General features: G+C 44.0%; 1 protein-coding gene across 1 annotated transcript in view; it reads right to left on the reverse strand.

The window, feature by feature from the left end:
• Nucleotides 1-13810: 13810 nt before the first annotated feature.
• LOC124798775 (flocculation protein FLO11-like) overlaps nucleotides 13811-15918 on the reverse strand; it is a 46494-nt gene continuing 44386 nt past the window's right edge. Inside the window, exon 2 of the mRNA XM_047262304.1 lies at nucleotides 13811-14082. Within this exon, the coding sequence (XP_047118260.1) occupies nucleotides 13811-14082 (272 nt within the window). The remainder of the gene's footprint in view (nucleotides 14083-15918) is intronic.

Below are 15918 nucleotides of genomic sequence, written 5' to 3' on the forward strand. Positions count from 1 at the left end.
TTGAGAGTAAATCGGAGAAAGACGAAGGTAATGAGAAGTAGTAGAAATGAGAACAGCGAGAAACTTAACATCAGGATTGATGGTCACGAAGTCAATGAAGTTAAGGAATTCTGCTACCTAGGTAGTAAAATGACCAATGACGGACGGAGCAAGGAGGACATCAAAAGCAGACTCGCTATGGCAAAAAAGGCATTTCTGGCCAAGAGAAGTCTACTAATATCAAATACAGGCCTTAATTTGAGGAAGAAATTTCTGAGGATGTACGTCTGGAGTACAGTATTGTATGGTAGTGAAACATGGACTGTGGGAAAACCGGAACAGAAGAGAATCGAAGCATTTGAGATGTGGTGCTATAGACGAATGTTGAAAATTAGGTGGACTGATAAGGTAAGGAATGAGGAGGCTCTACGCAGAATTGGAGAGGAAACGAATACGTGGAAAACACTGATAACGAGAAGGGACAGGATGATAGGACATCTGCTAAGACATGAGGGAATGACTTCCATGGTACTAGAGGGAGCTGTAGAGGGCAAAAACTGTAGAGGAAGACAGCGATTGGAACACGTCAAGCAAATAATTGAGGACGTAGGTTGAAAGTGCTACTCTGAGATGAAGAGGTTAGCACAGGAAAGGAATTCGTGGCGGGCCGCATCAAACCAGTCAGTAGACTGATGACAAAAAAAAAAGTTAGTGCCTTCAGGAGTTAGAATCTTTTATTTAGCTGGCAGTATTGGCGCTCGCTGTATTTTAGTACTTTGAGTAACGAAGAATTTTGTGAGGTAAGTGATTCATGAAAGGTATAATTTATTGTTAGTCAGTGTCATTCTTTTCTAGGGATTATTGAAAGTCAGACTGCGTTGCGCTGAAAATATTGTGTCGGTTTAGTGATGATCAGAATAAGTAAACAGAGAAATGTTTGAGTACGTTGAGTTTTGCTCAGCTGTTTGAAAATCAAATAACGTAGAGGTTTTCCAGCACTGTTATTTATAATTTTTTTTGAGGTGGTGTTTCACGTTGTTCTGCGGTAGTTCGCGCCAGCAGAGGAGTGTTCCAAAATAAGAGTCTGATACGGGCGCGTGTATGAAACAGCGATGTCTGATTGCATTCCACACTGCTGAAGTAATTGAAATTCATCGACCATTGATGAAGGTTTATGGAGACGAGACAACTGAGGCAGCGAGGACGGCATTTTCAAGGTGGTGAGAAGGATGTGCATGACAAGCCACGGTCCCGTCGAGCTTGCACAGCTTTCGTCTATCGCAATGAAGAGCGGCTTGATCACCTCTTCCGTGCTGATCGGCGAATAACGACCAGAGAATTGTGCACAAAGCTGAATATTGGCTGTAGTTCCTTGGAAACATTGTTGGAAAATCGCAATGTCTGAGCGAGACGGGACCCGCGGAAGTGTGTCTGGACATGCTGGACCAATGTGAAGTTGAAGGTGGCAGTTTTTTGAATAGCATCGTGACCGGAGATGAGACGTGGTGTCACCAGTACTAGCCTGAATCCTAAAGACACTCCACGGAATGGCAAAGTGCCAGTTCGCCGTCAAAGAAGAAATTCAAGATACAGCCGTCTGCAGGCGAAGTGATGTGTACAGTCTTCTGAGATAGCAACGGTGAGGTTCTTTTGGGTGTCCTGGAGCCTAGGGAAACTGTCAGTTCAGCACGCCACAAGCTGAAAACCCGAATTTGCAGGGTAAGGCCAGAGAAGAAGACCAACTTTCACCTGCAACATGATAACGAAAGGTCACGATTCAGTTGTGCAACCACATAACTCATTGCAAATTCGGCTGGACTGTCTTACCACGTACATCGTACGGCCCCAATTAAGTGCCTTGAGACTTTCATCTCTTTGGGCCTCTGAAAGATGGACTAAGTGGCGAACGTTTTCAAGAGTCGGATGTTGTAAGGAAGTGGTTAGCCTCAGCTGGCTCCGATTTTTACAAGCGCACCATGCATGCTCTGGTTCATCGTTGACAACCTTGTGTAGATTATGTAAAAATGACAGGTAATAGCTGAAATATTGCTCTATTTAGCTGTGCTGTTGCGATTTATGTACCTCCTCTAATTTCCATGAGTCATTACTTTCGGAACGATCCTCGTATAATAGACATAACGTATACTCCATCTTAATCTGTAAAGTGTATCAAGTGGTGACGTAAGTTCTTGAAACCAGTTGGCTGATGATAAACATGTATTTAACAGCCTTATGGTGACATCCATGCAACTATCAAATATACAGGGTGGTCCATAGATAGTAACCTGGCCAAACATCTCATGAAATAAGCATCAAACGAAAAAACTACAAAGAACGAAACTCGTCTAGCTTCAAGGGGCAACCAGATGGCGCTATGGTTGGCCCGCTAGATGGCGCTGCCATGGGTCAAACGGATATCAACTGCGTCTTTTTTTTTTAATGGGATCCCGCATTTTTTATTACATATTCGTCTAGTACGTAAAGAAATATGAATGTTTTAGTTGGACCACTTTTTTCGCTTTGTGATAGATGGCGCTGTAATAGCCACAAACGTATAAGTACGTGGTGTCACGTAACATTCCGCCAGTGCGGACGGTATTTCCTTTGTGATACATTACCCGTGTTAAAATCGACCGTTTACCTATTGCGGAAAAGGTCGATATCGTGTTCATGTATGGCTATTGTGATCAACGGGCGTGCGCTATGTATGCTGCTCGGTATCCTGGACGACATCATCCAAGTGTCCGGACCGTTCGCCGGATAGTTACGATATTTAAGAAAACAGGAAGTGTACTGCCACATGTGAAACGTCTGCCACGGCACATCAGTAGCAGACAAATTGCGCGTGAATCGGGAATCTCAAAAACGTCGGTGTTGAGAATGCTACATCAACATCGATTATTGCACACGTACCATATATCTATGCACCAGGAATTGCATGGTGACGACGTTGAACGTCGTGTACAGTTCTGCCACTGGACACAAGAGAAATTACGGGACGATGAGAGATTTTTTGAACGCGTTCTATTTAGTGACGAAGCGTCATTCACCAACAGCGGTAACGTAAACCGGCATAATATGCACTATTGGGCAACGGAAAATCCACGATGGCTGCGACAAGTGGAACATCAGCGACCTTGGCAGGTTAATGTGCGGTGCGGCATTATGGGAGGAGGGATAATTGGCCCCCATTTTATCGATGGCAATCTAAATGGTGCAATGTATGCTGATTTCCTACGTAATGTTCTACCGATGTTACTACAATATGTTTCACTGCATGACAGAATTGCAATGTACCTCCAACATGATGGATGTCCGGCACTTAGCTTGCGTGCGGTTGAAGCAGTATTGAATAGCATATTTCATGACAGTTGGATTGGTCGTCGAAGCACAATACCATGGCCCGCACGTTCACCGGATCTGACGTCCCCGCATTTCTTTCTGTGGGGAAAGTTGAAGGATATTTGCTATCGTGATCCACCGACAACGCCTGACAACATGCGTCAGCGCATTGTCAATGCATGTGCGAACATCACGGAAGGCGAACTACTCGCTGTTGAGAGGAATGTCGTTACACGTATTGCCAAATGCATTGAGGTTGACGGACATCATTTTGAGCATTTATTGCATTAGTGTGGTATTTGCAGGTAATCACGCTGTAACAGCATGGGTTCTCAGAAATGATAAGTTCACGAAGGTACATGTACCACATTGGAATAACCGAAATAAAATGTTCAAACGTACCTACGTTTTGTATTTTGATTTAAAAAACCTACCTGTTACCAACTGTTCGTCTAAAATTGTGAGCCATATGTTTGTGACTATCACAGCGCCATCTATCACAAAGAGAAAAAAGTGTTGTAACTAAAACATTCGTATTTCTTCACGTACTACAGGATTATGTAATAAAAAATGGGAGTTCCTAGTTTACAAAAAAACGCAGTTGATATCCGTTTGACCTATGGCAGCGCCATCTGACGGGCCAACCATAGCGCCATCTGGTTTGCCCCTTCAAGCTAAACAAGTTCTTTGTAGATTTTTCGTTTGATGCTTTTTTCGTGAGATATTTGGCCCGATCACGATCAATGGACCATCCTGTATATACTATACATTTTTGTATATCTATACGTTTTTGAGTAACAGAACTGAAATCTGTGGTGATAACGACCTTACTCGTAGCTCAAAATCCCTTCTATAAATTTTACCAGAAAATTAAAAAAATTGTCAGTTAAATGGTATTTTATGCTAGGCGGCAGAGAGTGCCCTGCACGCGTTCGCTGGCGTTATGATCCTCAGCGCCCCTGACGCAGGTTTAAAGTGGCGCAGCAGACAAGATCGTCCGACAGCAGACAGCAGCTCGCTCGGCCCTGGGCTCTGTTTGCTGCCGCCGTTTATGACCGCCACCCAACGTCGTTATGTCGGCTAATGACGGGGCTGCTCTATAAAGAGAGACCGGCGGCTTATCACTGCCTGCGCTATCGATTGGCTACAAACAGCCGGCCGCGCTGCTTCCTCTGCACACCCCCAAGAAGTCGAATCCTTCCCAGCCAGCGATCGGAAACAGCGAGAAATCTGGATCGCTCAAAATGCACTGCGTGGCAAAAGGTGGTAAGCTCTACCTGTCATACTAATCGATGATGTGAAATCCACTGATTTAAGTGACTTTGAGACATCGTAGATTGTTGTTGCATGACGACTGGGAACTAGCGGCTTGCAAAAGGTGCAGCTCGTTGATTGTTCGTGTGCTAGTGTCCTGAGCCTTTGTGGAACATCTTTAAGGGCCGGCGAAATGACGAGCGTGTGACGTCACAAACACGGCAATATCTTCTTGGGTACAACACCCAGTAACAGACAAACATTCAACTTTCCAGTCAGTGGTGTACCGTCTGGTATCTGTTCCCAAATCAAAAAATATTTCAAAGCAGAGTTAGATACAATGAAGTGTATTGCCTCAAACAGAGACTATAATTCTGTGCTTACTAACATCTTGCATAGGAGACAAAAACTGAAGATTATATTCTCCAATATGCCCCAACTGCTGCTCATTTGTAATGCATATGTGCATTCCCTTCACGTGTTTAAGCCAAGTATTACGCATATTTGTGCGATCGGGAATGCTCAGTAGCAGCCAGGCTACATGTACATTTAACAAGTAAGCGTCAGCAACGAGCATTAGTGATGAAATCATAGGAAGCAATGTTATCCAACCTTAGTAGGGACAAGATCCGACTATTTGGGAGTAGGATCTTACAATCTGAGACAGTGTTCCGAGACAAACTTACGTCACAATGTCCACAAACGTGACGTCAGATCCGCCCAGCAGCAGCGATCTAAACGCCCATTGGCTGAAAGTTGGGTCCTTATTGGCTGAGGGAGAAAGGTGGGGTGGACTCTCTTATCCTTCGGGAAGATAGAGAGATTCAGTCGCGAGGAGCCAAGCAAAACGCACGGTCGAGTAACCGGGGTGGCTCTAAAAGAACGGTCGCGAGTGCATATTTCAGATGTTAAACAAGATATAAAGTGAAGTTATTAATTATAAGAACGCCACGTATCGTGGGCTGGGTCTATCATTAAGTAATGTCAGAAAACGGGATTAATGCGTGTAAAGGGTCGAATATAATGGCGTAATCCAGAGCTGGCATATAGCAAATGTTGTGTTGGCAGCAGAGCCAACACCGTGTTACGAGAGGAGGCCGAAATGCACGCCTTTTAGCTCACGCAGGCTGGCGTGAGGAGGGAAGAACTATACTGACGTGAGGTCTGGAACATAACAAGGAATTAGAATGCAGAAAGCGGACGTAATTAGTTTGATACTTAACTTTAATCCATTAATGATTAACGTCGCTCTTGACGGTACATGATTCACAATATTATCTGTTCACATTATAGTAACTGAATATGGCGCCTTGCTAGGTCGTGGCAAATGACGTAGCTGAAGGCTATGCTAAACTGTCGTCTCTGCAAATGAGAACGTATGTAGACAGTGAACCATCGCTAGCAAAGTCGGCTGTACAACTGGGGCGAGTGCTAGGGAGTCTAGACTTGACCTGCCGTGTGGCGGCCCTCGGTCTGCAATCACTGGTAGTGGTGACACACGGGTCCGACGTATACTAACGGACCGCGGCCGATTTAAAGGCTACCATCTAGCAAGTGTGGTGTGTGGCTGTGACACCATAGCAAATGCTGATTCTGTGACGTGTGTGACAAAGCAATTTCTGTATTAAAATAATTGTAGTACAAACGTTGACAGTTAACAACTGGCATCCCTAAACACTCCAATTCAGCAGGATCACCACCTACATGGAACCTGGCGACTGAGCGCTACTACTGTGCTACGAGGTACTTACCGAAGCAGCAAGACATCAGGTTAGTGATACCGCCCAGAGAAGTACTTCCTTCTCGCTACAATGCCAATGAGGGTGTTGTACCTTCCACCGACTGCAGGAAGTAGTGCACAATCCCATATATAACAGAGATATTTCAGATTGTAGCAAGGACATCCTACAGCTACAGAATTTCGTACTATGTCAAGAACACCACAGCCCGTCTTATTTCCAGTAGCTACTACAAGACAAAATTTTGTAGTCGTCAGTCACGCAGATACTTAGCAACTGGGCTGGCTGAACACGAACGCAGCTGGAGGTCGCAGAATTCTGACTGCACACTTGCTGAACATGTACTGAGTGAGGGCCACAACTACTAGCCACAGCCGCATGTCCTTCACTTAGAGAACGAAGGCCAAACACTCAGTTTGCTGAAAGCCCTGGGAGTCGACTGATATCTAGCGCACAGTCGTGATCTAATCTTAAATTCCCAAACACAGCATAATACTTTTCCTCTTCTAAGCTTCCACGCTCAAAACCTCTTCTTTCAGCTTCTCTCCGGTCGTGAATGCATCCCACCCAGGTGTTTCTTCAATTCAGGGAGGACATGGAAGTCAGTTGGGGCTATTCCTGTGCTTTATGGCGGGTATGTGACAGTATGCTATCCAAATTTTTTTTGTGAGGTTGTTTGTAACACGGGTGATGTTCAGACGAGCGTTGTCCTGATGGAAACGCACTCCCTTCTGGGGCACGCCTCTTCTCTTGTTTTGGATACCGCGGCGAAGGTTCTTCTACGTTTCACAGTATCGGTCGGCATTGACTGTTGTACCCACAGGCAGGAATTCACACAAAAATTACTCCTTCCTATCCCAAAACGTTCTCGCCTTCCCTTTGCTGGCAGGCAGTGTTTGTTTAAACTTCCATGGCTTCGGCAACACTTGGATATTTCCACTGACAGGATTGTTGTTTCGTTTCTGGTGTTGTGTAGTGGACCGATGTCTCGTCCCCAGTGGCAATAGAATGTGAGAATTCCTAGTCATTAGTTGTGTAGGCCAGAAGAAATTCGTGGGCCGCTGACACATGTTTCCTCTTCTGGTCTTCCGTAAGCATTCTCGGGACCCACCTTGCACAAACTTTGGAATACACTAAATGTTCTCTCAGAATTTTGTGCTGGTATTGCTGACATCAGGGATCATCGCACAGAGCTCCCGAACCGACATCCATCGAACCTGTGTCATTGCTACTTCAACATTCGCAATCATTTAATCTGAAATCGTCTGTACGTCCGTCTTTGAATTCTCTGCATCATTTGCCCAAATGTTGTACGCTCATAAATCTTTCTTCGTATATTCCACACAGTCGGGAGTGAATGTCCAGCGGTGCAGTCTTTTTGTGGCACAAAAAACAAATGACAGATCGTAATTCGCACCTGCCGTGAGACGCGAGTGGGAGCCCCATCTCTAACGGTTGCCAAGCCAATACTGAGCGTCGCAGACGGCTCTCCGGAGCGGGAAAATGAAGAGGGAGAACCTACCTACACGCCAGTGTTGGCGGACCCCACGTAACAGCGTTCTCGCGACTGCAGGTCATTCGGAGTCTTATTTTACGGACAACCCTCGTATTTAGTAGTTACGAAGTATTGCCGGTTTCATTGGTTTACATTAGTAACTATTACTAACAATAAGCATTCCATTCTATTGCAGATTTTGCTATCAGTATACAAAGAAAACGGTTACATACACCGCCAGTTGGAATGTGCTTAAAGTATGTAAGTATTATTATCGCCCGCTCGGTTAGCTGAGCGGTCTAACGCAGGGATTTACGGAGTGGGAAAGAGCGCCTGGCCCTCAGCAGATTCCGCCCGACGGACTTGTGTCGAGGTCCAGTGAGCCTGCCAGTCCAGTCTGTGGATGGTTTTTAGGCGGTTTTCCATCTGCCTCTGCGAATGCGGGCTGGTTCCCTTATTCCGCCTCAGCTACACTATGTCGCCGATTGCTGCGCAAACAAGTTCTGCATTACTCCACAACGCAAACATAGGCGTTACACTCGTCTGGTATGAGACGTTCCCTGCGGGGTCCACCGGGAGCCGAACCGCACAATAAACCTGGGTTCGATGTGTAGCGGCAGAGGGGCGAAGTGGACTTCGGTAGTCATCGTTGGGTTGTGGATCGCTGTCGCTGCGGCGGGGACGGAGCCTCTCTGTCGTTTCTAGCTCCCCAGTTAACATACAATACAATACAATGTTATTATCTGACCTTATGCCAACGGCCTTCCAGCAGTAGTAGCACTGGCTCCCTTTCGATGACCGAAGTCAAGCGCTTTCGGGCTTGGCTAACAGTTGGATGAGTGACCGTCTGGGTCTGCAGTGCGCTGTTGGCGAGCGGTTTGCACTCTGTGAGGGCAATTCGGGAACTACTTAGCTGAGAAGTAGCGGCTCTGGTAACGAAAACTGACATACGGCCAGGAGAGCGGTGTGCTGATCACATGTCCTTCCATATCCGCATCCAGCGACGTCTATCGGCTAAAGACGACACAGCGGTCGGTCATTACTGTTGGAATTTGTGAGGCTCATTCGGACGAAGAGTACTATTATTTGACTACGTAGAAACTGGCCAACTATAAAACACGCACAACAGTTACTTGTTGTTATGACCTTCATTCCAGTGACCTGTTTGATGCACATCTCCATGTTGCTCTGTCCTGTTCAAATCACATCGAATCCATCACAACAACTGCGACATCCACCCATTTGAACCTGCTTACTACACTCAAGTCTTGGTCTCTCTGTACTATTTTTACCTCCCCATAATGTCTTCCATTACCAAACTGATCATTCTTTGATGCCTCAAGATGTGCCCTGTCAGTTGATCCCTTCCCTAAGTAGTGTCATAAATTTCTTTCCTCCGCAATTCGATTCACTACCTCCTCATTAGTTGTCCTATCTACCCACATAATCTTCAGTATTCTCCTATATCACTGCATTTCAAAAGCTTCTTGTTTGAACAGTTTCCTGCCGAAATTTCACTTCCAATACATGGCTATATCTCACGCAAATACCTTCAGAATTTATAACCTAACATAGAAACTGATAGTCGCTTTTAAGTAATTTGTGTGTTCGTTTCACTGAAAAGACTTTCGAATTACCATTCCCGTCTCTGAATGAATTACGTTGCAATCGGAAAATTACAAAGCTTCAATTTCTTCTCTCTGAACTTTAATTCCCTTTCTAACTTTCTCCTTGGTTTCCTTCACAGTTTAACGTAGAGATTTAATAACACTGGGAGTAGACTACCGGCCTCTCGCATTGCCTTCTCAAGTACTGCTTTCATTTCATATCGTTCGACTTTTATAGCTGAAGTCTGATATTTGTACAAGTTGCAGAGAACGTTTGCTCGCTGCATTTTATCCTTTTACCCTTAGAATTTCGAAGAGTGAATGCCAGTCAACATTGTTAAAAGCTTTCTCTAAAGCTACAAATCTACCATTTCTCCAGAACGCAAACCGATCTTCCCCGATATCAGCTTCTACAAGTTGTTCCATTCTTTTGTAAATAATTCGTGTTTTTAATTGCAAGTATGATTTCTCAAACTGGTGGTTTTTGTGATATTCATGCATGTCTCATCTGCTTTGTCTTAAAATCGATTTATTACATTCATAATAGAGTCTGAGGGTATTTCGCCTTTCACACCTACCTTGCATGCCTGCAGGAATAATTTTGTCATGACTGGCTCTCCAAAGGATCTCAATTATTCTGAGAGGATGTCTCCAGAGGCCTCATTGCAGGTTACATCACTCAATGCTGGGCCAAATTCTACACGCATCTCAACCTCATCTATTTCTCCTCTTCCTATAACACTGTCTTAAAGCTCGCTCTTCTTCTATAGTCCTTCTGTATATTCTCTCCACCTTCCGGTCTTCCCTGCTTTCCTTAGTATATACTTGCTATCTAAACCAATATTCATACAGGTGCTTCTCTTTTTTCTAACGGGTCTTTACTTTTCCCAGAGGCGGCATCGATCTTTCCTATAGTTACCTACGCTTCTACAGATTTGCATTCCTCTTCTAGAGGATCGTGCTTTTGATATTTTGCACTTTCTTTCAATCTCATTTTTTAGACGCTGTATTCCCTTTTGGCTGCTTCTTTTTCCGCCTCTTCATTTTTTCTGCTTTCACTAACCAAATTCAATATTTCTTGTGTTAAAGAAAGATTTCTCACGTGCCTTGCCTTTTGCCTACTGGTACTTGCTGCCTTCACTGCTTCATCTCACAAAGCTACCTTTTCGGCTTCAGTTGCATTCCGTTCCCTTGGTCCCCTGTTCTCTTTGAAACTCTCATCAACCTCTGGTCCTTTCTATTTAAGCAGAATCATCCACTTAATTTATTACCTTTTTCCAATATCTTCAGTTTTAAAGTGCAGTTCATATCCAATAAATTACGATCATAACTTATCTACCTCTGAAAAGCTTGATCATTTTGATGTCTGGTTTGATAATCTCTGATTTACTATTGTGTAATCTATTTGAGAGCTTCCAGTGTTACCAGGTCTCTTCCACGTATACAGCCCTCTTTCCATTACTTCAGATTTATTATCTGAAGGTCTTCCTTTTCTGTTTGTTCCCAACATTTCTTCATTCTTTCACACTTCTTTTTCCTCTGTTCCTTAGTGAAGAATCCTCTACGCTTGCCTTTCAGTTTCTCTTTAAAACCCTCCAATATGAAATTACGTTTTGATGAAACATCTTTTATGGATGTTTGCTTCAGAAATATTGAAGATGTTTTTGAGTGAGTCAGTTATTATTGTCCCTTTTGTAGTTGAAGCGCTGGAAAACTTCTTTTAATTCATTTGGTTTTTTTTTTTTTTTGTTTTCACATGGCCAGAGAAAGTGGCATGTTTTTTGCGAATTGCGTCTGAATGTTTGCAGAGTTTCCTAAAGAGTCTTTGTTGTTCCTTCGTATATCTTTTCAGTTTTCATCTGTTTTCGGCTCCAGAAAGTTTCGAAGTTTTTTCCCTTTTCTCTATATGCTCTCTGTTGCTCTTGTTTCGCGTGAGGAAATGCATTTATCTCGATGGTTTGATATACTGATATAGTTCCTGATTTTAGCTTTTATGGAGATGGACTTTTTTGTATATGTTATTAAATGGTTGACACCCTGTCTGAATCTTATGATTTATGATCTCTTACTTCTATATGTAATTTACTTATTTGAACAATTTTTCAAATATAATTTAATTTTGCAGTTTCTTTGATCCTCCAAAAGTGAATACCTAGTGATTTCACAACATCCAAAATGTTGGTCATATAGTTCGTTTTGGAGGTAGGTATTTTTATATTTCAAATATTGTCAGTATTTCCAATTACGTGAATGTCTTCGACAAAGTTCATCATGCTATCTGCCAAACCAAGACATTTGATTTTCATTCTTTCTTTTCTTGCAATTTATTCAAGAGTTTTGTGATGACTTTTTCACTTCCCAGATACTTTATTCCAAGGCACTGTGAAGGGTACATAAGTCTTCCTGGCTGTCTCCTTATTTCAAACTATTACGATGTTTTACTTTAAATGTAGTATCTGTTAGACAGTGTTCTATTAAATATGTCACTTTGTTACCAACATACCATTAATGAAGTATGGTGACCTGGACTGTAGATCGAACCATATACTTTTGTAAAGTCAGTAGAAATATGACGTTTTTACTTTCCCAGTGTATATATATCTGCTTCTATTTCCACAAAATGTATCTAATTTTCTATCACAGACTGAGTGCAATTGCTCTTGACATAATTTATTGGAAATAGTGAAAATTTGTCTATCACATACTAAAATTGAAAAGAATGCAATTATATGAACACTGTATCAACAACTGTGTGTCATTTTCATGAGTGTTATCACACTAAGCCGAAATTTAACATTAGTAGGCATTGCAAGCGCTGCAGAGCGTTTTACTACCAGGCAGTACATGGCTCGCGAGTTCATGCAGTCAGAACCGTGGTGGTGCACACGTTAAGTTGGCCGCATTCCTGGGTAGTGGATGTTGGCTGCATGATGGCGTTTGGCTTACATCAGTAACTCTGACAGTCATTGCTTATGCAGTGAATAACATGAGGCCTAATATCACAGTGTCTCCCATTCACAGTAGCAGTGACGGTCTCCCTAACATCCTGCAAACTTTGTTCTAGGCATGTCCTCATATGTCAGTGGTGAACTATAAATATTTGAATCACTGGTTGAATTATTTGTATCAACTCTCCTTGCTATTTCTTAACACTTTCTACCTATGCTAAAAACCCCTTTCTAAATTCATTCTACTCTGCTTACTGATGCTTATTTCATGACATTTCTCGGAAGCTGCAACCTACAACTGCTGTTGGTTCATAAACTGTCACCGGTTTCATCTATTTTGAATGATCGTCCTGACCCAATACCAAATAACAGGTGCGTGCTGAGTTGGGTCCATCCTGCTACTACACTGGAGTCTCACCTCGATGTGATTGTCTGGCGAGATGTTTCCCTTTCTTCCTCATGCAAACATCTCAAACTCCAGCATTTGTGACTTGTTGTGAACAAAATCTATGCTACAAATTCCATTTTAGTCACATCCAATGTTGTGCAACAATCTCATAAAAATTTAATCTCGTATTAATGAGAGTTTTTCAGATATGTGCTGAAAGTTCTGCAAGTATTAGTAGACTTTTTCCTTTTAATTGATGTGTCTTTATTATAACTGTATAACACAGGCAATGTGTCTGAAGGACCCTGTCCAGTTACGTTAACGTGAGCACCAGTCACAAGTCTGAAAAATCACATTTTGCAGCGCAGACAGCGATAAGACGCCCAGGAAGATAGTCAATGAGGTTCTAGAAGGTACCGACAGGGGTGTGTAGCCATGCCGACTTCAGTGCCGTGGCCAGCTACGCTAAGTTTCTCGGTTGAGGATCCATGATCCATGGCGCGAACAGCCCGATCGAGGTGGTCCCACAGATTCACGATTGGGTTTAAATGCGGGGAGTTTGGTGGCTAAGGGAGCATGGTGATCTCATCCTAGCGCTCTTCGAAACATGCACGTATACTGCGAACTGTGTGACACGTTGCACTGTGCTGCTGGTAGATGCCATCATGCCGACCACTGCATTTAGGGATGGACATGGTCCCAGGGATAGATCCACACGTTTTCTGATACACTGTGGCTTCCAGAATGACGAGATCACCCAACGAACACCACGAAAACATTACCCAGACTGTAACATTCTCTGCTCCGTCTGGACCCTTCCGACGATTTTTACAGGGCCGTACACACCAATGGGCAACTGTACGATGGAGTATCTGAAAAGGCCAGCTGTCTCCACTCAGTGTACGTCCAGTTCCGGTATGGACGTTTAAATTCTAGGCTTCGTTGCAGATGGAGAGGAGTCAGCATGGATACATGAACCAGGCACCTGCTCAGGAGGCCCATGTGCAGGAATGTTCGCTGAATGGGTGTTTAGGAGACACTGTTGGTAGCTCCTTGGTTCATCCGTGGTCAGAACACCTTTGTTCATCTGGGCAGTCAGAGCCCCTTGGTTTATCTAGGCAGTCAGAGCCCCTTGATTCATCTGGGCGGTCAGAGCCCCTCAGTTCATATGGGCAGTCAGAGCCCCTTGGTTTATCTAGGTAGTCAGAGCCCCTTGATTCATCTGGGCGGTCAGAGCCCCTCAGTTCATATGGGCAGTCAGAGCCCCTTGGTTCATCTGGGCAGTCAGAGCCCCTTGGTTCATCTGGGCAGTCAGTGTCCCTTGGTTCATCTGGTTATTCAGAGCCCCTCAGTTCATCTGGGTGCTCAGAGCCCCTTGGTTCATCTAGGCAGTCAGAGCCCCTTGGTTCATCTGGGCAGTCAGAGCCCCTTGGCTGATCTGTGAGATCAGAGCCCCTCGGTTCATCTGGGTGGTCAGTTGCTCAACAGTTGCAGGTCTGTTTGCCCGTACACACCTCTGTGGCCATCGTTCACACTTATCATCTGGAGTCCATAGTACACCACAGTTGCCTCAGCACCGTTTGTGGACAGCGCCATTTTGCCATGGACGCTATACTTTAACCACGGCGATATGCATACAGTTTACTAAATCAACAGTTTCTGAACTGTCTCAACGCTTGACCAGAAAGGCAATGATCATACCCTTATGGACGTCAGCTAAATCGCTCTGTTTTTCCATTACAAAAACGATTGTACTGTTTTCCGCTTTCCCCAAAAAGCTTTAAAAATCCTTCACTGCTAGTGATGCCACCTGCTGGCTCTTAGCGGTTACCCACTTTGAAAAAAAAAGGAAAAAAAGCACATAGTTTTAGGATCTATGCTGAAATTTTTCTACTACTTTGTCATTCATTAATTCAGTCATCAATGGAAGTTTTAAGTAGAGACGTGGGTTTACTACGAAAAGACAGTTTCAGCTAGTTAGGACCAACGCTTTTGAACCACAGTTTAGCAGTCTTCACAAGGAAGAGACCATCTTCAAATTTCGTTCCACGAAGGGTACAATTTTGAATTTCTTCTCCTTCAGCGAGTTTGCATGATATGAGGAAATCGTTTCGAGAATTCTCGAACATCTTTGTGTTCTTGTTTCATTTGTTGAGGCTAATTCTGTCAGTTTTCCACCTAGATTCTCCAGGGCTTTTCCGGACGAGCCGGCCGGGGTGGCCAAGCGCTTCTAGGCGCTACAGTCTAGAACCGCGTGACCGCTACGGTCGCAGGTTCGTATCCTGCCTCGGGCATGGATGCGTGTGATGTCCTTAGGTTAGTTAGGTTTAAGTAGTTCTAAGTTCTAGGGGCCTGATGACCTCAGAAGTTAAGTCCCATAGTGCTCAGAGCCATTTGAACCACTTTTCCGGACGAGTTACTATACAAGGTAGTTAGGTTATCCGACGATGACTTGGTAATAAGTCAAAGCCCATAGTGATATCATTTCTATGGCAGGCTGAAACACACTGACGAAAAAATCGCAATACCAAACATCAATTAATTTAGAGTAAGGAAGTTTCGGGAATAATTTGTTTATGTAACATGGTCAAGTGATAATACTGCAAGATCACAGGTTAATGTAAGCACGAGATAAATCATTGAAAATGTGAAATACTGGTACATTAACAACTGCGTAGCGGAGATAATGTTGAATGCAAGCATGCAAACGTGTGTGCATTGTGTTGTACGGGTAGCGGTTAGCAGTTTGTGGGATGGAGTTACGTGCGTGTTGCACTTGGTCGACCAATAGAGGGACAGCTGATGCTGTTCGTGTATGACACTGGAGTCGCCGTGGCATGATATCCCCTATGTGCTCGACTGGAGACAGACCTGGTGACAGGCCAAGGCAACATATCGCCATTCTTGAGAGTATGTTGGGTTACAACAGTGGTATGTGGGCGAGCGTTATCCTTTTGGAAAATACCCCTGTAATGCTATTCAGGAACAGTAGTACAACAGGTATAAGCACCAGACTTACTGCTCGGCAGTCAGGATGCGAGGGATAACCACGAGAATGCTCCTGCTCCCGTACGAAATCACACTTCACACCATAACTCCAGGTGCAGGTCCAGTGTGTCTAGCACACAGACTGTTTGGTTGCTTGCCCTCAACTGGCCTCCTTCTA

Source organism: Schistocerca piceifrons, chromosome 5 (assembly GCF_021461385.2).
Source record: "Schistocerca piceifrons isolate TAMUIC-IGC-003096 chromosome 5, iqSchPice1.1, whole genome shotgun sequence".
NCBI lineage: Eukaryota > Metazoa > Arthropoda > Insecta > Orthoptera > Acrididae > Schistocerca > Schistocerca piceifrons.